This window comes from Lactuca saligna, chromosome 1, assembly GCF_052625555.1.
Source record: "Lactuca saligna cultivar CGN05327 chromosome 1, ASM5262555v1, whole genome shotgun sequence".
Classification (NCBI taxonomy): domain Eukaryota; kingdom Viridiplantae; phylum Streptophyta; class Magnoliopsida; order Asterales; family Asteraceae; genus Lactuca; species Lactuca saligna.
Genome location: NC_136417.1, coordinates 46674169 through 46697758, shown reverse-complemented (window position 1 = coordinate 46697758; position 23590 = coordinate 46674169). Strand labels below are relative to the sequence as shown.

The 23590-nt window shown below is 35.1% G+C and overlaps 3 protein-coding genes and 2 non-coding genes across 6 annotated transcripts; 2 read left to right on the top strand and 3 right to left on the bottom strand.

Annotated features, from left to right (window-relative positions):
- The first annotated feature begins 4155 nt into the window (after positions 1-4155).
- Positions 4156-5388, top strand: LBD20 (LOB domain-containing protein 20). Its single transcript, XM_078983875.1, has 2 exons — positions 4156-4732; positions 4875-5388. The coding sequence occupies exons 1-2, from the start codon at positions 4352-4354 to the stop codon at positions 5226-5228; spliced, it is 735 nt and encodes a 244-aa protein (XP_078840001.1). The 5' UTR covers positions 4156-4351; the 3' UTR covers positions 5229-5388.
- SDG20 (SET domain protein 20) lies at positions 5380-7116 on the bottom strand. Of its 2 annotated transcripts, XM_078983869.1 has the most exons (3): positions 6436-7116; positions 5753-5967; positions 5380-5669 (listed from the first exon to the last, which is right to left on the bottom strand). In XM_078983869.1, exons 1-3 carry the CDS (start codon positions 7034-7036, stop codon positions 5589-5591), a joined length of 897 nt encoding a protein of 298 aa, XP_078839995.1. In that variant the 5' UTR covers positions 7037-7116; the 3' UTR covers positions 5380-5588. The 2 variants fall into 2 exon arrangements, with proteins under 2 accessions (XP_078839995.1, XP_078839988.1); XM_078983862.1 differs by having other exon boundaries at positions 5380-5967; positions 6436-7115.
- Positions 6046-6153, bottom strand: LOC145028055 (small nucleolar RNA snoR103). The gene has a single exon (XR_013675811.1). It is a non-coding gene; the product is annotated as a small nucleolar RNA snoR103 (small nucleolar RNA).
- LOC145028056 (small nucleolar RNA snoR103) lies at positions 6241-6350 on the bottom strand. Its single transcript, XR_013675812.1, has one exon. It is a non-coding gene; the product is annotated as a small nucleolar RNA snoR103 (small nucleolar RNA).
- A 4534-nt stretch (positions 7117-11650) lies between the features above and the next one.
- LOC145035285 (uncharacterized) lies at positions 11651-15315 on the top strand. The gene is made up of 10 exons (XM_078983857.1): positions 11651-11916; positions 12675-12891; positions 12973-13130; positions 13274-13419; positions 13546-13608; positions 13707-13799; positions 14237-14398; positions 14483-14574; positions 14640-14785; positions 14855-15315. Exons 1-10 carry the CDS (start codon positions 11805-11807, stop codon positions 15175-15177), a joined length of 1512 nt encoding a protein of 503 aa, XP_078839983.1. The 5' UTR covers positions 11651-11804; the 3' UTR covers positions 15178-15315.
- The last annotated feature ends 8275 nt before the right edge of the window (positions 15316-23590 follow it).

Here is a 23590-nt window from a genome sequence, read left to right as displayed (position 1 = left end):
TATATATATATATATATATATATATATATATATATAGACACACACACATACATACATACATACACACACACACATAGAGGCTCGTTTAGGCTCGATTAGGCTCGCAAGCCCACTAAATTATTCATGAGCCGAGCTCGAGCTTCATTTTAAAGCTCGAGCTCGAGCTCGAGCTTCCTCAAATTAAACGAGCCGAGCTCGAGCTTTGTTAGGCTCGGGCTTGGCTCGGCTCGTTTACACCCCTAGTTGTACACATTCTAGACTTGTTCTAAAGATTCTGGACACGATCTTCGTCTTTCGGAGTCGTTTCAGACTATTTCAGAATTAGGTTTTTTTTTTACAGATTTTTTGTTCTAGTGCACATATATACTCACATGTAATCTTACAGTAGACTAAAAAACTACTAAAATTCGAGAAACAATTAATAGTTATGTAACCACACTAAATCATACAAAACAAAAAAAAAACGAAAATATCTGCTTTTTAACATATAATCATAAATAAAAACATATAATTATAAAAACAATCGACACATACCACAAAAATTGAATCTCTTCATTGTTAGGAGAAAACAGTGTTTGAGTTTGATGTCTGAAATGAAGGTGAATTTGAAATGAAACCCCAAATAAAAGTGAGTTCAAAATGTTATTTATAAGGGAACCATATTACTGGTCAGATCACCATACCTATTTACCCATTTTAGAATATGGGGTTGAAATAGGTATTTTGGACCGAATGTACATTTTTCAATAATTATTTTTTTGTAGTTATTTAAAAATAACAACCATTTTGTGAAATATTGATGTACATAGCTAAATAATACAAAAACAAAAGGCATGTTTATGCCTTCATAGATATCTTTAATTTCACCTTTCTTTAGGAAAAACTTTATTTGCCAGGAAAAGGTTAATAGTTAAAGTTTTTAGATATAAAAGACACTTGTCCCTTGATATCATTAGATCTGAATCTTTGATTAGATTAGAGGGAATGAATTCGGCAAAGGGCTCAACAAAGTTGAGTTGGCTTGGCAGACGCCGCATCAAGAGCTCGACATCTCTCTCTCTCTCTCTTCAAAATTTTACCTATCTTTTATTCTATTCAAATAACCACAATTATTATCAATGTTTACCACTTTTAAATCTTCATATCTCAAACCTGTTGGGTTTTAGCCATAAGAACTTTCCTATGTGCGCATGCAAAACCCTATTGCTTGGATCTAGGCTTTCTAATAAACATGCTTTTGAATCCAAGACTTCTAATGGCTAATTAGGTTAAACAACAATATTAAAACAGATCTAGAATCATACCTTTGAATCCCTTGTTGATCTTGTTTGTCTTGGAGCTTCTAGAGTCACAATTGTCACTCCTCTAATGGCTTACAAACACCAATAGCAAGCAAGATGATTTAGGAGAGAGGAGAGGGGATGGAATTCGACCAGAGGTTCCTTTCTTCAGGTTCTACAAGGTTGTACACGAATTCCCCATCCCAAGGGCCTATTTATACCTTTAGACTCCTTAAGGGTTTCACCCTAAACCCTAATTGGATAATCTTCTCTTAAGGCTATCCAAATCCATTCCATAGATATCCCTATGGACGATTTTGAGCTATCCTAAAGCTCTTAGAATCCGTCCAAGGTGTATCCTAATGGATTGATAGTCTAAAGTCTAACTATCAAACAATTGACAGTTTATACCCTCTTATTTAATTAATCCCTTTAAGTCACCAAATTAATACTAATTAATTTATGACTTATATTAATCAAATAGCTAAATATTATTCCTTATAATATTCACTCTCTCTTAACAAATCATCCTTCAAGTTGCTATGGTGAAGGCAACCCAAAAGGACCATGCACCACCGAATATAGTTATAGCCTTAAACACTATTCCAACAAAACCTTCAACTGTAATTTTACCTTTCTCAAATCTCAACTCCATCTTAGCAATATGAATGCTCCAAGTAGTGGGAAGTCTGTGATAAGACCATGAAACCCAATAAAAGAGACAACTTTGGCCGGTGCATGAGATTGTGAATCGGAGGGCCATACTGTCGGCAACACACTCAATGAGGGGAATTTTAGACGAGACTTACCACACATTTTCTCATCGAAATGAATTAATGTAATTATTGTTCGAAAGATCAGATGTACGCAAAATGGAAGTCCACGAACAGAGTTGTATCGGATTTTAACACTTTGTTTATTAATTTGAGACTCATTATGTAGATGATGGTGAGAATGATGTAGATGCCATCATTTTAAGCAAAATTCTTCAAAATTTTCGATCGGGAAACGGAAAAGCTTTCAAATATTTGGAGTTTTGAAATGTTGTTAAGGAATCCATAAACGACTTCCAACGTAACACTAATTGTTATTTTTATGTTATGTTTTAATTTAGTGCTACTTTTCATTTTCAGATACTATTTTAATCTAATGAATTTTTTTTAAATGTTTTATTAAGTTAATGACTTGCCATGACAAATCAATATTTTCAAATGGGAAGTGATATTTCCCCTTAATAATTTGATCCATCTAATATTTCCACTTAATAATTTGGCCGGTGCATGAGATTGTGAATCGGAGGGCCATACCGTCGGCAACACACTCAATGAGGGGAATTTTAGACGAGACTTACCACACATTTTCTCATCGAAATGAATTAATGTAATTATTGTTCGAAAGATCAGATGTATGCAAAATGGAAGTCCACGAACAGAGTTGTATCGGATTTTAACACTTTGTTTATTAACTTGAGACTCATTATGAAGATGATGGTGAGAATGATGTAGATGCCATCATTTTAAGCAAAATTCTTCAAAATTTTCGATTGGGAAACGGAAAAGCTTTCAAATATTTGGAGTTTTGAAATGTTGTTAAGGAGTCCATAAAACGACTTCCAACGTAACACTAATTGTTATTTTTATGTTATGTTTTAATTTAGTGCTACTTTTTATTTTCAGATACTATTTTAATCTAATGTATTTTGGGTTTATTTATTTATTTATTTATTTATATTTTATTAAGTTAATGACTTGCCATGACAAACCAATATTTTCAAATGAGAAGTGATATTTCCCCTTAATAATTTGATCCATCTAATATTTCCACTTAATAATTTGGCCGGTGCATGAGATTGTGAATCGGAGGGCCATACCGTCGGCAACACACTCAATGAGGGGAATTTTAGACGAGACTTACCACACATTTTCTCATCGAAATGAATTAATGTAATTATTGTTCGAAAGATCAGATGTATGCAAAACGGAAGTCCACGAACAGAGTTGTATCGGATTTTAACACTTTGTTTATTAACTTGAGACTCATTATGAAGATGATGGTGAGAATGATGTAGATGCCATCATTTTAAGCAAATTCTTCAAAATTTTAGATCGGGAAACGGAAAAGCTTTCAAATATTTGGAGTTTTGAAATGTTGTTAAGGAGTCCATAAAACGACTTCCAACTTAACACTAATTGTTATTTTTATGTTATGTTTTAATTTAGTGCTACTTTTCATTTTCATATACTATTTTAATCTAATGTATTTTGGGTTTTTTTTTATATTTTATTAAGTTAATGACTTGCCATGACAAACCAATCTTTTCAAATGGGAAGTGATATTTTCACTTAATAATTTGATCCATCTACATGAGATACAATACATTTACAGCTATCGTACAAGTTGGCAAAACATATATTTCAAGTGGAAATATCACTTCAAAGTTGATATCACACCCTGTCTCCTTAACACACGACTAGATATATTTGAAAATTAAATTTTGTTTTTCATAACATAACAACCCCTCTTTCAAAAAAAGATACTCTTGTATAGAAATCAGGTCATGTCTTTTATAGAAGAAACCTCCCTTTGCAATAATCATGAGCTAAGTGTGAAATGTTAAAACGAGTTTACGTTTTTACCACTAAGATTGTTGTGTGCTACATTCATGACTTACTAAAGATTTCGGTATGTTTGGCAGCATTCCCACACGCCACAGGCAGCATAAATCTTGTGCTATCTCATGTGCGACAACCATGACATATGTCCCACAAACAAACCAACTCAAAACACCCTTTCACATAATGCAAATCCATTTTCCCAAAACACCCAATAAACAAATAATTATAAATAAACATATTAAACCATTTCCATCAAATATTATTATACAAGTTTATTACTCCCATCAACAAAAAAAACCCACTCTCTTTGTAGCTTCTCACACCAAAAAAACCCTACCCAACCTCTCACAAGATTTATGTGTTAATCTTTCCCTTTTCTTTCATATAACCACACCCCCTAATTATCTCCTCAAGTGTCTCCAAAACCCCACACTTCCTTCCTTCAATCCCTCCACCATGGCTGACACACATCGGGACCCACCGCCTTCAGACACCCGTCGAGGAGCCGGAAAACGAACCGCCACCACCGCCCCATTTGAAGCAGCAACATCCGAACCGGGATCAATCCCAAACCCTCCTTGTGGGGCATGCAAATTCTTAAGAAGAAAATGCGTCAACGGGTGCATCTTCGCACCCTACTTTGGGTCCGACCAAGGTGCCGCCCGGTTCGCGGCAGTGCATAAGGTGTTTGGCGCCAGCAACGTGTCCAAACTCCTTACGCACATTCCGGTGAACCGGCGTCAACATGCAGTCGTGACCATCTCTTACGAGGCCCAAGCCCGCTTGTCGGACCCAGTCTACGGTTGTGTCTCAACCGTCCTCGCTTTACAACAACAGGTACACAACTACAATGCAAATATGCATTTAATAGTAATACCAATTGTATTAAAAAACATAAATTGTTGTGTATGGAAAAAAACTGTTATGTACAAATTAGTTCCTTAAAACATATCTTTGTATATAATGTTTGTTGTGACAGGTGGCGGCATTGCAGACCGAATTAGCAATGGTGCAAAACCAACTGATAAACAATAGACTAATAGTGGCAAATGCGATTCAGAATTCACAACAACAATTGGAACCCATGCATCATCTTTCATTGTTGCAGCCTGCTTATTCAAATGCTTCTTCTGCTTCGAACAACAATATACTTAACATGAACAGCTTTGATTCTAGCTTGAATAATCTTGGAGATGATCATCAAAGTGGAGCACTTTCACAGAGTTTTAATCCTCTGCAACTATGTCAACCTTGTCATGATGAGGAAGATGATGATGAGGAAGAAAGTGGGGACCCTTTGGCCTTTGCCAATCAAATTCTCCAATCACGATGATTATTGATTTTATTTTTCAAAGTGGTCTTAACAATGATAATGCAATTATGACTTTAAGTTTGCATTTTCAGAAAATGGAATAAAAAGAACCTCTGTTTGATGTGGTTTTGTTTCTTTTTTAGATAATCTACACAGAACGACATAATGCTCAAACTTTGAAAGTTAATTTGATATAAAAAAGAAACAATCTTTTATATAGGTATACAAAGTTTTATACATCATTTACACATTCAACCACTTTATGTCTTTATCCATACAAAAAATACCTAAACTAACTTGATACAAGAAAATCATTTGATAATATTGAAGAATCTGTGATGTTTTCAAGAAAATGCCATACCTTGCTGACATCATGTATGTTCAGAAGGCATGATTCCTGTGCAACAACTGGTGCCACAAAAACACTTTGATCCATTTGGATTCAAACCAGAATCTCCATAACTGAAAGTGAGTTCTTGATCTTTTAATATATCTTCGGATGTAAAGAAGCACACTCGAGGTAATAAAGCACCTGAGTTTCTTACCAAAACTGTTGAAAGATTCCCACCATCACATGAATGGTTTATGAATCTTGCAATGTTGCCAATCTTTGTAGCATCAATGTTGATTCTCATACATGTATTTCCAGATGGAAGATGTTCTCTCACAACTAAAAGAGCTGATGTGAGTTTGTTTGTGGATTTGAGTTTATCATATATTTGTTGACGCTTTCTTGCTTCTTTTGTTGTCAAAAGTTCACCTGTCAAACAATTAGACTACCCATTTAATTATACTTTCATCCATTATGAGATAAACAATAAACAATATGGTTATGTATTAATGTATGTAGGTCCTTTGTGGGTGTTTTGGCTCATGAAACGCCCACCTAAAAGCCAACATATAATTGTTGTATGTCCATATTTACAGCAAGCAGCACATACTTAAGTGGCATGCCAAGAATTAGGACAATTGTGAAAGCTAAAATGGCACAAACCAATGAAACTAGATTGGATTGCAATTTGAATAGATGTATGATTGTATGTAGGTCCTTTATGGGCATTCTGCTCTTCATTATGCCCATCTAAAATCCCACATTTTTTGTCATTATTTGTCCATGTTTACAGCGAGGAGCACATACTTAAGTATCCTGCTAAGAATTAGGACAATCAGAATGAATATGTTCATAAAGGGAAAACTATAATGGTAGACATTTTCACAAACAGGTTACCTGCATATTCGCAAATGAATTCTCCACTTCGAATAAACTGATCCGCATGCAAGCCCCAACCTTTCCCCGGACTTCTAACGATCTTCAATCGGATCGATATACCTCTCTGGGACACTCGGTTAGAACATTCCAAATCGCAAATGCAACCCGACCCACATTCCCATCTCAACCCGGAAAAGTTCTGCCTGGAGCACGGACACCCCGCCGAATCGTTACCGCATCTCTCGCATTCACACCTAGCACCATCCTCGAGCGTCGGAGGAAGAATCAAACCTAGGTCTCGTCGTTGGAGAGGATACAAACCCCATGGCTGGCGGGGTAGGTCGTCGGAGAAACTTAGGACTTGAGTCGGAGTATAGATGAAGTAAGCATATGGATGATTGTCCACGGCGGAGTTAACGAAAGGAATGGGGAGCTTCTCGGAGTTCCTACAGGCGTCGGATGAACGGACGGCGGTAACGGATTTGGCTAATAAATGTAGTGTCTTGCAGGTTAGCGAGATGGCGGATAGCTCCGCCGGATATAGGTATGGGAGGACATAAGAAGCGGCATCGGAGAGTTGCACAATCCTGTTCGGTTTCTTTCCATTGTTGTTGGTCATTGATTTACGACACCAGGTTTTTTTTTCTTATAAAAGGAGACATTGCAGCTTTGCTTACACAGTTTAACCCTAGAAAGAAGCCCATGGAAAAAAGTGTGGATATGAAATGGACCGGGCAAGATCCGAATGACCCGCTTTCTCTTGAATGCAAAGTGCAAACAAATAAAAATCGAAAAACTCTAAAAAAAATTACAAGAAAAAATGGAACGTAAGAGTTGGTTTGATTTTGTTTTTATATAAAACAAATTACAAAATAAACGAGATTTCTAAAACGATGTTGTTATGATAAAAGATTGATTGATTAAGCATGTTAACAAAAGAATAATTAATATTTCTTTACATTTTCATCGAAAACAAAATAACAAACATTAAACTATTGTATTATTTTTCATAAGTTACTTTAAAATTTTTTTTTTTTAATATTTATCAGCATGGTAAATAATAATAATAACTAGGAGAAGCAATTTTCCTTTTGCTAATATACCTGGGATCTGATTATCTGCTTTTGATTCCTTGTTTGCCAACCATACCTCTATCATTAAAAAAAAATTATTAATTCAAGCAACCAATCAAACATTCAAACTTATATAGGTAAACCATTTTTATGAATAAGCAGTTGAAGAATTCTTATTTATAATACAGAAAATCCAACTACAATAAGTTAGACTAATGGTTCTTTTGTTTTTGTTCTTCAGTATGCTTACCATATATATATTTTTCAAGAAAACAACAGAATTAGTAATTAGCTACCTTGTTATAGGGAACCATCAGGTACAAAGACAAAGCTATAAGACAGTATAACAGAAACAATTAGAAATGCACCCATTATGCCCCAATGGAAGGCTGTTGGATGTGTTTTGAATATTTTCAACCATCGTTTATAGGTCTGGGTTTTTTTTTTTTGCTGATCGTTGTTTGATATAATATTGGAGCTTAGATGGATTCGTTACATTTTCATCTTCCAGTTTTGGTCCTATATGGGTAGTAAACGAAAATAGACAAGATAATATCAAGTGTATATTGTTTCATTTTTATGTTGTCCTCAATAGCCATTTTAAACCTTTGTCCTTGTTCTACAAACGAAATATCAAATCGCTTACTAACTTGAAAACAGGTAACTATTTACCAAAAAGTCTCTTAAGGGTACATATTAAAGTATGTCACACAAATTGGTAAAAATGGAAAACCACATTGCTATCTCTCCGGACGTTTCCGCCATACTTGGTTTGGAGGTGTGACACTGACACTGCTGAAGTCTCGCAGATAAAACTCCTGATTGATAGATTCCCGAACTGTCAACATCAAACAATACCCAATTAATAATTAGGTTCCAAGCCTAACGTCCAACTCACACTCCAAATACCCAATAGTCAAGTAATGGGCCAAAACCCAACATATGGCCCAATTTTCCAAATGGTCTTTCCTTAAGGCCCATCCAATTATTCTAGTCCAAACTCTTAGTATTCCCATGGTCCAATGTCCCACCTATGGCCCAATTTTCCAAATTGGGCCCAAGTCCTTCACAAGGGCCTTATCCTAAAGCCCATCTAATTATTTTGGTCCATTTGCTTGTTCTTGGATAGCCCATCAATAGTCCAATCACCCAAGTCTAATAGGATGACCCAACTCAAGGCCCAAGTGAAATTAGGGTTTTCACATGAAATGATGATTATGGTTAAGTGTTCTTACTTAACCTATTAAGGACTTAATCCATTAAGTCTAATTTGACTTAGGTTAATTGCAAATGATTATTAATTAATATTTTAAGCTTAATAAATAGTCCCATTGCGGGTCCCAATCAAATCCCCAAAATTAGAGTTTTCCAAACCCTAATTAGGGTTTCCAACCCAAATACTAGCCCATTAATCAAATGGTTGGGCTTTTAGGTTAATTAGGGCTTCATTGGGTCCATTAGGGTTTCATTGGGGCCTTTAGGGTTTCATTGGGCCCATTAGGGTTTCATTGGTCTCACTTTGTCCAAGCATCCCCAAATGAGTCAAAACGCAAACGAGACACACCGCCACCCAACACTGCGGTAGGAGGCGGCAACCACCACCTCACGATGGTGGTTATAAGCTTTTTATTATTATTATTCCAGCCGATTACAATACATTATAACACAATCCAAATAACACACACACAACCGCTCTGGCGGCAGATAGTGGCACGTGGTGGTGGTGGCTTTTCCGGTCAAATAAACACCCAAACACCACTCCTTGAAATAGCACATACACACCACATGAACTTGAAGCATCAACACACTTGAACCCACGTGAAACATGAATGGCGGTCCTTCGGGGTGGTAAACAACGGAACAGCAGTGGCGGTCACAGCAACAACCTTGTTATCGGCGGCAACCACCATGGCTGGCTGCCATGGTGGTTCTTCACGCCTTCCATTCGACATAAACCACGACGACAACCGCATCCCTTTGCGATCCACGAACACAACCACCATTTTACGGAGGCATGTGGCAGACGGTAACTGGAGGACACGGAACGAGGCAGCCGCTCGGAGCGGTGGTCTTCCCCAGGTAGGCACGATGCGAACTTGTATTAGACAATCTGTTCTCATAGTCATAAACTCGATTATAGACAAGTATATATAGTCTAACATACCAACTTGTATTAGACTAGGAAACTTATGACCAACTTGTCATAAACTAAACTTTTCATAAATTAGATTGTTTGGTCTTTAAGTCATCGTTGGGTTAGTATTCCAACATGATTTGGTTAAAGTTGAATTCTAAGACCTTGGAATCGAATGTCTTTGGTTTGTATATCGATTTTGACTGGAAGAACTTGGAAAACGAAATTCAAAGTTCTTGAGTCAAATGGCCATATACGAAAATCTGGAATTAAAAGTATAGAGAGTCGACATTGAAAGCCAAATGTCCAATGGTATCGAACATGTTTTCTGTTTGGTAGTCAAAATTATGGAATCAAATGCGATAAATGACGATTTCGATTTTGGGATGAAGAGTCGAAAGTCATTAGCTTGGAGTCGAACTTGATTTCGATGGTATTGTTAATTATGGATTTGAGTCGAGAGTAGTTCATTCGACTGATGAAGCCTCTTCTTTCGCGTTGGGGATATCGATTAGGGAAGAACATATCACTATTCCGTATCTGGTCCCTCATATTTCAATGTTTTGACAATTTCTACCCAATTTCGATAATGGAGAGTATTTTCACATCCGGAGTAAATTGGGAAGCTCAAGACACAATTTTTCGCAATGGTTCCCTGCAGTATTTGCCAAAATGACAATGTGTACAAAGTTTTCGAATTTCTTATAACTCTCACCCAAAAGTCGAAATCTTCACAACTTTTGAAGATTTTTTCCTCGACTTTTCGTGATTGTTTTTTCGTGCAAGATTTTCGTGGTTTCATTTTTGTCACACATCGAGGGGGAGTTTCATATGGTTTATTCCTCGAGCGCTCCTCATATTCTTGTGGGTTTTATAATCATTTGTTGATTATAAAAAGGGGATAATGTTGAAATAGTTATTGAAATATTATTGGATATTCTTTTTCAAATCGGATTTGAAGATCAGTGTTACTTTGAAGGGGAGTTGGTCTTTATCACTTGGAGTTCGTTTGGATATTGAAGCCGAGACATTCAATCCTAACTTTGAGGGGGGATAATGTTAGGGTGGAAAGTTCTCCTTGGACGTGGTTTACCCTATTTGGATATGTAACGAGTTTAACATTTCCTAAATAGGAAGTGATTAGCTCCCATTTCATGTAAAAACCTATATGAGAGATTAGTCTAGTGAGAGAATTATGAGAGGTTAAACGAATTATTTACATATTTATGTTCTTCATAGTTGATCGATTCACTTAATCTTTACATTTCCGCATTCGTCATCATGACCGAGTCATTACACTAGCGCTTCATGCACGATTATTTTGATGAACACATGATTTTTAAGGCTATTTTTTTCAACGTCAGTTCCTTATGCACGTACATTTGTTTTAGAGTATAGTCAACGATGTCACGAAAGCATGCTCATATTTCCAACAATGCGCATATGTAAAAGGTATATAAGTTTTACTCCCTTATAAAAATACATAATTGTATTTTGTATGCTAGGATATGCCATTTTTTCCCAATGCATTAAATGAGAATTTGATTATTAATTTAATTTCTAGTAATTACACATGTTAAAAAAGAATTGTTAAACTTTAATTTACGAATAATGTGAAACCATTTCTCCTAATTTTTTTTTACGTAGGACGTGTTCGACAAAACTAACTGGTAACGGTTAGCAGATAGCTGGTAGCAGGTAGCTTTTGATTTTGAAGTTTTTTGTTGAAAGTTACTCCATGTAGCTTTTCATTTTGGAGCTTTTTGTTTAGGCTAAAAGCTAAACGCTCATGTCGTCGAACAAAGTTTTTTCTTTTTAACTAGCGTTTTCTTAAAACCTAGAAGTTAGAAGCTCTCAAAAACTGCGTGCCGAACACGCCCGTAATATTGCAAAAATGTGGCGACTACGTGGTTTTTATATGGGTCCTTTTTGAAATGATAGGGCTTTTATCCAGATAAAAACACATTAGGGACAATTTCGCAATTTCAGGTGAAAGAATTTTTGCCGAAAACCAAAAACGAATGTCCTCTTATGAAATAGTTTTGATAGTGCCAGGGGCTTAGTGCGAATAATCGTTCGAGTTTTGAGGGAGCACACACATACGCCCATTCGATGCATAAATTTGGGCGAATTCAAAGCGTCTCGCTCCCTTCGTTTTCGAAGGAAAATCAGAGACGATAATGGCAACTACGATCACTCTTAGTTCCACTTGTACGCTTTTCCTATTATTCACTTTGCACGGATTCTTTTGGCTCTCGTTTTGCTCTGATCACGTCCCTCTTCCACTTAAAGGTACGCCTTTTTCCTTGTTGTTGGGTATTTTATCATTACAGTAAAGTAATTAAAGAACAATACGAATAAACTTACAATGAGAACTGGTATTTTGTGTAAATTGGGTTTACATCGATAAGTTTGGATCGAGAAACGTATCAGTTGTGGGTGTGATTGGTTAAAGTATAATTTATGAAGTAAATTTTCTTATAAAGATGCTCAATTTTAGGGTGTTCATGATGTAATTTTTTATGTGTATTTTTTGTTTTATTTTGCAAGTTTCAATCGAAGGCACTATCACTTGCGACAACCACCGGTCTTCATTGTTGAAATTTGTGTCTTTCAGGAAGTTCACAGTATGATAAGAAATTTAGAAACAATACTTAATAGATAAAATATAAATAGTATTTTTCATGATTCTCAACTTGCCCCTACACTCGCAAATTTGCATTGAGGCACATGTGATTATGCTGGTTGGGTGATGAAAGTTTGATTCTGAGTAGTTAATCTACTTCCATAAAGGAAAATTTAGTGTTTCTTCTGTATAATACAAATGGGTTTGTATTTACTTGATCCAACACTAACATTTTTGTATCAAGTCACATGTTGATTGATCAAAGCTTCTGATATAAGTAGTCAAATTGCTTATAAATATGTTAGGTTTAGGCTTTTCTTGATGATTTTTTAACATGTTAGTTTTACGTTCAAGAATTTGTGATGCATATCAAAAAACTTGCATCCTTTCATATACCAATCACTCTCTTCATTTTCAAATTCAGCCATTGATGTGGGACAACCAGCTGTTGATGTCACCCCTACACAAATTCATGTCTCCTCTCAAGGATCTAAAGATGTTGCATTTTGTGAACGTGTTACTATACATGGCATATCAAGAATAAAACTCCATAGTTATGCCAAAGCATATCGAGTAACAGTGGTTCCATCAGTTGTGATCCCTGACAAATGGCATAACAAGATTCAAATATGTTTCCACCAGTAAGTAATAGTCTTCCATTTTTCCCTGATCTTTCTTTTCGTTTTTCATGACATTATCATTGAAATTTCATGGTTATGCAGGAATGCTTCACTCGGGTTATGCCAATGTGAAAAAGATGATTGGAGATTTATTAAAAAGGGTTCATGGAGTTCCATTATGTCACCATTTGAGCAAAAGTTTGTTGATGTGAAGTTTGTTGGTGGGGTGTCTGGCTCTGTAACTGTCACTCTTGATGAAGGTCAGGTGTTTGTTTGGATTTCCTTTTATATTTCCACAATTTATCCAAAATTGGTAATTTTTTCAAAAATTATAGTGTTATCTTTTTAGCAATTTCTATACCTGACCTGTTGACATTAGGTTTTAAATGTTTGTTTCTTGCAGTGTCACAGGGATGGAGGTATGTCTTACTTGCAGTGGGATTTGCTTTATTATTCTTGGCACCTATTGTTAGCACGTGGGTCCCCTTTTACTATACCAGTTCTATGGCTATTGGAGTTTTTGCTGTTGTTCTCATAATCCTTTATCAGGTACATGTGTTTTTTTGTCACTTTATTCTGTAAAGAAAAACATCAATATCAAGTTTTTAATCTATAACTAGAATTCTTTGTGTTACATAATTATTTTTCTAACTATATCATCTTTGATATTCACAGGGGATGAAATTATTGCCTACTGGCAGAAAAAGCGCCTTTTATTTAAGTATTTATTCCACATTGGTAAGTGCCCTGCAGTTTGCATCCATTTCTACTGCCTTTTATTTAAGTATTTATTTATTTATTTATTTATTTTTCGTTTTATTTTCAATAATTTTCAGCTTGGAGCAGGATCTTTTCTGGTTCATTATGTCTCTGAGTTTGTCAATTCAATCCTTGCAAATTTTGGACTCAGTCAAGAGCTGCAGAATCCGGTGAATATTTTCTCAGAAAAAAATGGAACCGAAATTGATTAATTATATAAAAAATATATTTTACATTTGAAAATTTTTCAATAATCTGTTTTAAATTGAATAAGCATTAAATATACTAGATTAAATCCACACATTCAAAACTATTAAACATCCCTTTTAGTTAGAAAACAATCTAGTACTAATAACATGAGTAAATTACAAATTTGGTCCCTGTCGTATACTGTCTTTTCCGAGTTTAGTCCAAGGGCAAAACGGTCATTTAACAAAAGATAGCTGGGAGATTAGTTTTACCCCAAAGCCTAAACCCTAAAATGTTTTGCTGTTTATACTTTTGCAAAATTGGGCAAGTAGGTGAAGAATGTATGAAACTAATTACATATGTGCCCTCTAAACCCTAAACTTTAAACTAATTACGATTGTGCCCTCTAAACTCACAGGTTTCCGTATTTATGCTGCTTGCCATCATACTTTTAGGAGCGGGACTTGGTTATTGGCTGGTGCGCACTTATGTTATTTCAGAAGATGGTGACGTGGACATTGGCATAGCCCAATTTATCAAATGGGCAATGCGTGTGATTGCAGTCACATGTATTTATCTGGTCAGTTATCTCATTAATTTAATCATATTATCACATAAATACTTTATGTTATATGATATAATTCAATTTTTTATTTTATTACAGAGCTCTATTGACACTCCTTTGGCAATGGTAGCTGTTGGTTCTTCTATATCACTATACTACATGATTACTTCTATCAAGTGGCACAATCATCAGTAAGTTCTAACTTTTTTTTGATTAATTTGAATTACAAGATCTTGATGATGTTATTTTTATGTAGAGGTCCGTTGAAATCTAAAAAGTCAAAGATCTGGGAAAGGAGTGGTCAACGCACACCAAAGATTGGGCGTGCTGAATTTCTTAGAAGGCCGAAAAAGATTAGTCCATGGAGTGCTCCGATGAATTCATTTGCTTCCCCAGTCAAAGGTACTGATTGTGATTTATAAGGGTTTTTTAGACATTTGACGGATGTATATATTTGTTAAATTGATGAAGGAATGGTGAACAACACATCGGGAGGTAGAGGGTCAGCGGAAAGTCAACATGACTTTTACTCAACGTTTCACAAGACCCCAAACAGAAAAAAGTTCTCAAAGAAAGAATGGGAGGAATTCACAGAGGAATCAACCAGAGAATCAGTTGCTGACCTGGCATCTTCGCCTGAATTCACTGATTGGGTGATGAAGAACGCCAACAGAATCAAACTACTTCCTGATAATGGCTCAGGTAATGAAGTGAGTGGCTCAGATTCTACAGATGGATATCTTTTAAAGAATGCAGATAAACGTAATTTTTTCAGCTGGAAAAGACGCCAGTGAAGTTATTATTAATCATGGATTGTGGGTTTTTTTTTGGTTGTAGAAGAAAATTTGTGTAGTTTTTAGTTATTGTTCTTGTTCTTGGAATGTGGATCTCATGGGATACTTTCAATCGAATGTACAGTTCTCATTGAATGATGTACAGATCGCGAAGATAAAACCTCCACATAATAGACATGTCACCTATCAATAAATGGTTAGTTATATGCCAACATTAGTGATGATTAGAGAATAACTATTAACCCTTTTCAAGTTATAAAACTTTAATTAAAACAATGAAGAAAACTAGATATATCGTTACAAACAAAGACAAATTATTCTCGATTATGTTAGTGGAATTTGGTACTTCAAAATTGAATACTTTAGTTAGTGATTTTGATAACAACCCCCATTTTCTTATGAACTTCATGTTAGTTTTCTTAGTAGAAAAGGGAAAAACAAGAACGAGAGTAGCAACACATTTAACTCCATAATGCAGTTGATTATTTCATTATGTAAAATATCAACAGAAATATATACTTGGCCTATATAATCTTAAGCCATCCAATCTGTGAATCTAATCCGACTGGGTTTTTCAACCTACCAAAACATTTATTTCAATAAACGTATATATTGTTAGTTTCTACATTTTGCTGTATTGTTTAAAAAAAAAATCAAATTATTTGTTTCATATCATGAATAGAGATTGAAGATTGAAGTTATTGATATTCTGTTGCAGCTTTTGAGCTCCAATGATCTATGGATGTATAGTCATCTTGCCTACAACGGTATGGTCATTGGACTTGGTATAATACATGATTTGGTGATTCTACATTACCTTTTTTTATTCATTTTTTTAATCCAAAACTAGATATGCTTCTATGTTCAACCTTTATGGTTATTTTTCATGAACACGATACCTTGAATGCTTATGGGTATGAACTTTCTTTGATTTTCTCATACTTTTTGTTTCTCTGAAATCGTCAAGTTCATTTATTTTTGCTTTGACAATATTGGTACATTGATTAGTGTCAGTAATAGCAATTGAATTTCTACCATGGTAACTAATATTGAGAAAGTTGGTGTTGTGAATGGTTCGGTTACATACCACAGAACTAGACAGGTTGTGAATGTGGATGAAGAAGAAGAAGATTTACATGACAATCTTATTACAATATTAGTACCGCGTTGTTTATTGTCTTACATTTTAAGGTAAAAAATATATTTTTAAAAACTTTTTGAAACAGATAGAATTGGTATCACGTTGCAGCTCTGTTGGTTTGGCTTCGATGATATGTTTTAGGGTTTAGGAGAAAACAAATATTCAATTGGGTAGGTTTTTGAAAGTACAATATTGTAATAGGAAGAAATGAAAGTAGGATGCTATATTAAACTAATTAACGAAAGTTTACTGCTATTTCTTGCATCTAGCCATAATTTAATGTGTTATGTGATGTAAACCTTCAAAGCTTCAACATTCTGCACCAAATTGATACTTAAGTCATCAGGTTGTATAAACAAATTGTCATATGCAAGAGTATCTACATAATGGGGTTGTTTTTTGTTTAGGGTTTCTTGCTAAATAAAATTAAAAAATAAAATTAAACTGGATTTGGATCGACTCTTTATGAAAATTTAGTAATTCTATATTTGGTCCAAACATATTAAAAAAATAAAATTAAATTGGGTACAAAATTCGTAATAGAGGTAAAAAACAATTGACCCAACATTATTAAAAAAGAAAAGTAGGATGACATCCACTAATATCATATTACAGACTAAAACTTATGCCTATCATCAATTTTGTGACCTTTTTAGTTTTTTTTTAATTTCCGTGATAGATAAAAGGCCCATTTGACGAAGTGATGAATAATGTGATGACTCTAATATTATTGTAGTTTTTTACAACAAAACCACATGCTCGTGATCCTTCAAGTTTGCCAAAATATGCCCCTTGCAAAGACAAGACACTGATGCAAGACAAGGTATGTGCATCTTTAGTTCATATCTTAACTATAATTGTATACCTTCATTAAACCCAATTTTTAATAATTGAAAATGTTGTAGACAAAAAGTGGAACATAAAGGCCAAAAGGTGGAAAAGGAAAGTCGATAACTGAGAGACCCTCGGGAAGTTCCATCTCCTCATGTTGGAAGAAAAAATTGAGAAAATTATGTTGATCAACACATCAGTTGAAACGGACATATAACACTTCACGATACTGTTGTGTGGTGTTGTTTACTCGATTCCTTGTGCTGTTTGTTCAAAAATTAGAAAGCATACATGATACACCTGATGTACTTATCTCTCTAAGTACATGTGTATACTAGAGCAAATGGTTGGATTTTTTTCTATTACACCGTGCTTTCATTTTCTGTAGCATAGGGATGTTGAACACGACTCTTAGTGTGGGAAACAACAAGACTTTTATTAAGACACTTAAGAAGAACTTTACACTTTGAGAGACTACTAGATACTTCTTTCTTTGAGGCTTTTTTTTTTTGGATACTTAGATGTTGGATTATTTGGAGCAAATGAGCTCCACACCTATTTATAGGTGTTTCCACCTCCTTATAGGAAGTTTCTAGATCTACATACATTCATGGCTATTCTAGAACTATCTACCATATTCTATATCTGTTACAAGCTTTTATATGTTTCTAGAATGTTCTATAATGTCCTAGATAAGTATAGACATTCTTGTGTCTTCCATAGTGTTCTAGAATGTTCCATAGCCTTCCAGGGTCTTCCATCTCGTTCTAGAGTATTCTAGAATCTTCCGGCATCTTCAACACTTCCCCATAGTATTCCATAATGTTCTAGAATCTTCCAGATCATTCTAGAACATGCTAACTTCTTCTAGACAATAACATGATTCTATTGGGCTAGTGATGACCTTCAACACTCCCCCTCAGCACTAGCCCCTATTCGTTGTACCATGTTGAGCTGATAATTAAAGCCCTCATATTTGTCAGTACTTAACCCTTTATGAACTCTATTTGCTACTTGGTCATTAGTCTTGATATGTTTCATATTGACTTCTTCTTTGAGAACTTTTTCTCTTCCACATGTTTTGTTTTTCCTTAGTTGTTGCAGTCGTCGCTTCGTATATTGTTTCCATAGTTGACAACGACATTCGTGGTTGCCTTTTGTTGCACCATAATATTGTCTGTGATCCCGTTGAACTCTCTTATATAGTTTCTTATGCCTCCCGTTGGAGAACTTGTAAGCATGTGGGGTGTCCCTTTTACAAGCCCTGGAAAATTCCTGTAATATTAACATGTTATGACGTGATCCCTTATTGATCTGATCATCTCGTTTAGATGTTGCTTGGTTGAGAGATTTTACTTTGCTCTTACGAATTAATGTGTTTTTCTTCTTATTCGCCTTATCAGGTTTCTCCATCACATGTTCCACTTTTCGTCTAAGATGCAAGTTTTTATGTAACCCTAGTGACATTATGTTCTTCTTCTCCTTCGGAATGTCCATCTTTGAGGGAACAATTTCCTCCTTCAAGGCTGTCATAAACTTTGCCTCACTCTTCTTGAGACCTTTGTCGAGTTGCATAGTTGATAGGATTTGGGATCCAATCCTATTTCTCTTCAAGGGTACAATGTGAATTATTGAACCCTTAGTGATACGCATGGTATCATCTCTCTCAAATGACCAGGGTCGTACGTTGTCTAGGAAATCCATTCCCAATACCATACGATAGTCATCCATATGCACCACTGTCAAGTCTATGGTGCCTTCCCATTCTGCTATCTTAAGAGGTACTCCATATGCAGCACCAATGATAGGCTTGGATAAAGAGTTGATGACTTTCAACCGGCCTGGATTTTTGGTGTATTTGATGCCCAACTTTTTAGCTTCATCTTTAGCAAGGAAATTATGGGATGCACCTGTATCTACGAAAGCCTTGGTGTATCCTCCATTTACCCTAGCATCCACGAACATTACCCTTCCTCTTTTAGTCTTATTCTCTTCTATAGCACATAGTGCCTCAGCATCCCATTCATCCTCTACTTCCTTTTTGGAAGTTACTATATTGCTTTCCACAGACTTTTTCTTTGACCAACAATCATTGTACATGTGGCCCCACTTTCCACAATTTTTGCAGTTGCCTTCGAACCTCCTCCCCCGAGAACTCTTATTGTCGGTCTTTTGAGATCTCCATGGTTGTGAGGTTCTTGGCTGACTCTTCCCTTTGTCAGCATTTTTGTATCCTTCTTTAGAAGGTGGCTTGAAATTCCTCTGACTTTTACTTGTGTAAAGTGCTTCTTCTTCACTCTTCAGCGTGATGCCTCCCATTTGCTTAGCCATAGCTTCTTGGCTGGCCAACAAATTTTCAAACTCTACAAGTGATGGTTGAACGGGCCATCCTTGTACAGCAGTAACAAAGCTTCTATATTCCGGCCTTAGTCCATGGATAATGATCCTCTTCATTCGAGCTTCTGCAATGACGGATTGCGGATCTAGTTCAGTAATCTCCCGACATATCGACTTGACCTTGTGGAAATATTAAGCAATTGTCATGTCACGTTGTGAGATTGATAATAGCTCGTTCTCCAAAAGTTGTAGTCTCGTATCATTCTTCTTTGAGAAAAGCATCACAAACGTGTCCCAAGCTTCTTTCGGGGTGTTCTCATCCCGAATATGCTCCAGCATCTCTTCTTCGATTGTGGTCTTCAAGGCAAACATTGCTTTGCCTGCTTTGATTTTCCATTTGCGCAAAGCACCATTAACGTCTTCCTCTGGTGGCGTAGTTTCGCTTCCACCAACGACCTCCCATAGATCTTGTCCTTGTAAGTAGGACTTCATACATGTTTCCCACGTTTTGTAGTTGTTGTTATTGAGTTTCTTGATTCCTCCGACGACTTGGAGATCACCCATCGTGTTGGCAGTACCTCGGTAATACCAAACAAGCTAGTTTCGAAACTAAACTTGCAGAGTCACAAACTACTCACGATACAACGAGAATCACTCGTTCTCACTATCAAGAAACCTTGCTCTGATACCAGATTGTTGAACACGACTCTTAGTGTGGGAAACAACAAGACTTTTATTAAGACACTTAAGAAGAACTTTACACTTTGAGAGACTACTAGACACTTTTCTTTCTTTGAGGCTTTTTTTTGGATACTCAGATGTTGGATTATTTGGAGCAAATGAGCTCCACACCTATTTATAGGTGTTTCCACCTCCTTATAGGAAGTTTCTAGATCTACATACATTCATGGCTATTCTAGAACTATCTACCATATTCTATATCTGTTACAAGCTTTTATATGTTTCTAGAATGTTCTATAATGTCCTAGATAAGTATAGACATTCTTGTGTCTTCCATAGTGTTCTAGAATGTTCCATAGCCTTCCAGGGTCTTCCATCTCGTTCTAGAGTATTTTAGAATCTTCCGGCATCTTCAACACTTCCCCATAGTATTCCATAATGTTCTAGAATCTTCCAGATCATTGTAGAACATGCTAACTTCTTCTAAACAATAACATGATTCTATTGGGCTAGTGATGACCTTCAACAAGGGATACTTTTACGAATTTGAGAATCCCATAGACTATTATTGCAACAACATGAGTTGCTAAAAATATAAAAATAGCACAAACCTTTTGAAAATGGTTTAACCGAAATTCGACCCCAACGCGAGGTCAGTTTTCTAGTTTTAATTAAAAAGAAAATAAGTTTGGTCTCTGCCCCACCACAAATTGTCAAATTCTCTTTGAAACAAAACACATGGAAGTTCCGATTTCATTTTCCATGGTTGTTTTCCATCGAATTGAACCTTCCTATTTTGTTCTCTAGTATTATCATATGTTACTCTTTCCATCTGACCATTTCCTTCAGTGCTTAACCTTCGCCTTTCTATCTTAAACTTTTCCCATTTCCATCTCAAACTTTTCCCACAAAGAAACTCATGATAGAAAGACTGCTGGCATATGTGGATATTTCTTTCAAATACTCTTCGAGGTAAGTTTTCCAAAAAAATAAAGCTTCAATTTGTGTTATTTCCATTAATACCCTTCCTCACTGATAGTGTCTTTTGGTTCATAATCTATCCATTTCTTACCCTGTAGGGTACAGTTTAACTTTAGTAAGTCTTTCATGTTCTATGAACTTATATATAAAACGAGATAAAAACATGGATTTTTGAGTGGTATTTATGTCCATTTCAGTTGGGTTGTCCAGTCTCATCAAGTTTTGCCCAGTGTAACAAATGCCACCTCAAGTTGATTTGTTCCATTGTGGATTTATATGGATTTCTGTTTATACTTTTATTTGTTCAGAGCTTTTGAGAGACAAGAAATGGTAAGATTTCATTTTTTTTTTCTTTTTCTTCTTATTGTTATGTTATTTTCTAATTTATATCTATTTTCTTTTCAGTTTTAAGGAAAACTATGAGTCAACAATTCTACGTGGAAATGACAAAAATGCATCTGATAGAGATAAGCGCATTGGTTGTTGCACATGTTATTAGTTATATTTCCCTAAATGAAAAAATAGTTCATAAATATTAAGGCAATAACCTTCTGCTATTATTAAAACTACAAAAAATAGCATTTATCCAAACTTACAAATAGGATTTAAGAAATTGCATTCAGTCCTATTTTCTCAGTCATTTGAAAAGTGAAGTTTTTTTTTTTTTTTTTTTTTTTTTTTTTTTTTTTTGTGATAATGATGCTACAATCAGTGCCAAGTTTTCTAAAAAGAATGAGATTATTGTTTGGTTAAGATTATCCAAATGTCAGGTGCTTACATTAAATGTTTTTATATTCTTTATTTTATAAAAACTCAACTTACATTCTTTTTATCTTTTTTAATTTACAGAGACAACTATACGAAGGCTTTTTGAACAGTGAGATTGTTCCTTCAGCCTTTGATGGTTCACATTTAGCTGCTCTCACGGTATTGTAGTCTTTTATGAGAAGGGTATTTCTGTCTTTTGCACATAAGAGAGATCAACAATGCAATTTTTTGTTCTATTAACATCAGTCTTAGTTTTTGGTGGACTTTTCCTTTAGTGAAAGTTAATATTTATGACTTACATTTAATAGATATTGAAAAAATATGTGATTAACCAGTTGTATTAACAAAAAGAGTTGCTGAAGATCTTCTAGAAGGAATGGAAACAAGGCTAAATTAGGAAGGTCAAGGAATTGCTGAAAAATTAGCAATGCATATAACACATACTGTAGAGAAATATGACATTGGGGAAACTCATGACAAGCTTTCTTGCAAGATCTTCTTTATTATGTCTTTACTGGTTAGAATATTACATATTACATACATACCCTTAGACCCTTATTCTTTTCTTTGCTATATTTTAATACCATTTGGATAAATAATGTTTAAAAGATATGAGAAAATCAACCTAAACTTTTTTTTTTAATCATCCATTACAGGAAAAGCTGATTCCAGAAGGTCATAAAGTTCTTATCTTTTCCCAGACATGCAAAATGGTTAATCTTATTCAGGTTTAGATTTTTTCCAAGGGTTTCCTGAAATTTATATTCAACCTGCATAAGAAATGGGTTTTACGTTTTTGCTATATTTTTCATTGCAGCATCTACCTATTATAACTCTTATATATATATATATATATATATATATATATATATATATATATATATATGTAGATTTATGTGTATTAATTACTGAATAATCTTAGTTATTGTAAATCCCTGAATGTTAGGTAGAATCCCTGATTTACAGGAATTAACATTGATTGTACAGCTAGGATATCCTATGTAATCAGCCTATAAATAGGCATTTTTCTTCTGTTGAAAAATAAATCAATTCATTCCAAAAGCTTCATGGTATCAGAGCATTAGAAGCCTCTTTTTCACCTTCATCTCTTCCAACAATCTTTGTTTTAGCCTTCTCTTTCTTCAACAAAACTCATGGCTCATGAAAAAAGCAGTCTCACATCGGATGCTTCTTCACATCCTTCTACCATCAATAACCTCAACATCTCTGGTTCATCCTCTCACGGTAATGAAGCTGTATCTCTTGTTACCAGTCACAAGTTTAATGGCCATAACTTTCTTCAATGGTCACAATCTGTGATGATGTATATTGGTGGAAAAGGAAAGGAAGAATATCTTACTGGAGAGATTGAGACTCCAAAATCAGATGATCCAAAGTACAAAACATGGAAGGCTGATAATCACATGATTAAGTCATGGCTGATTAATTCTATGAATAATGATATAGGAGAAAACTTTCTTCTATATCCGACTGTAAAAGAAGTAAAGAACTTTGGGATGCTGTCAAAGAATCCTACTCCAGTTCTGAAAATACATCAGAACTTTTCGAAATTGAAGCCGCCCTCTATGACCTCTGCCAAGACGACACCTCTGTCACACAATACTTTAACACTCTTACTCGGTATTGGCAACAGCTAGATCTATTTGAAACCTA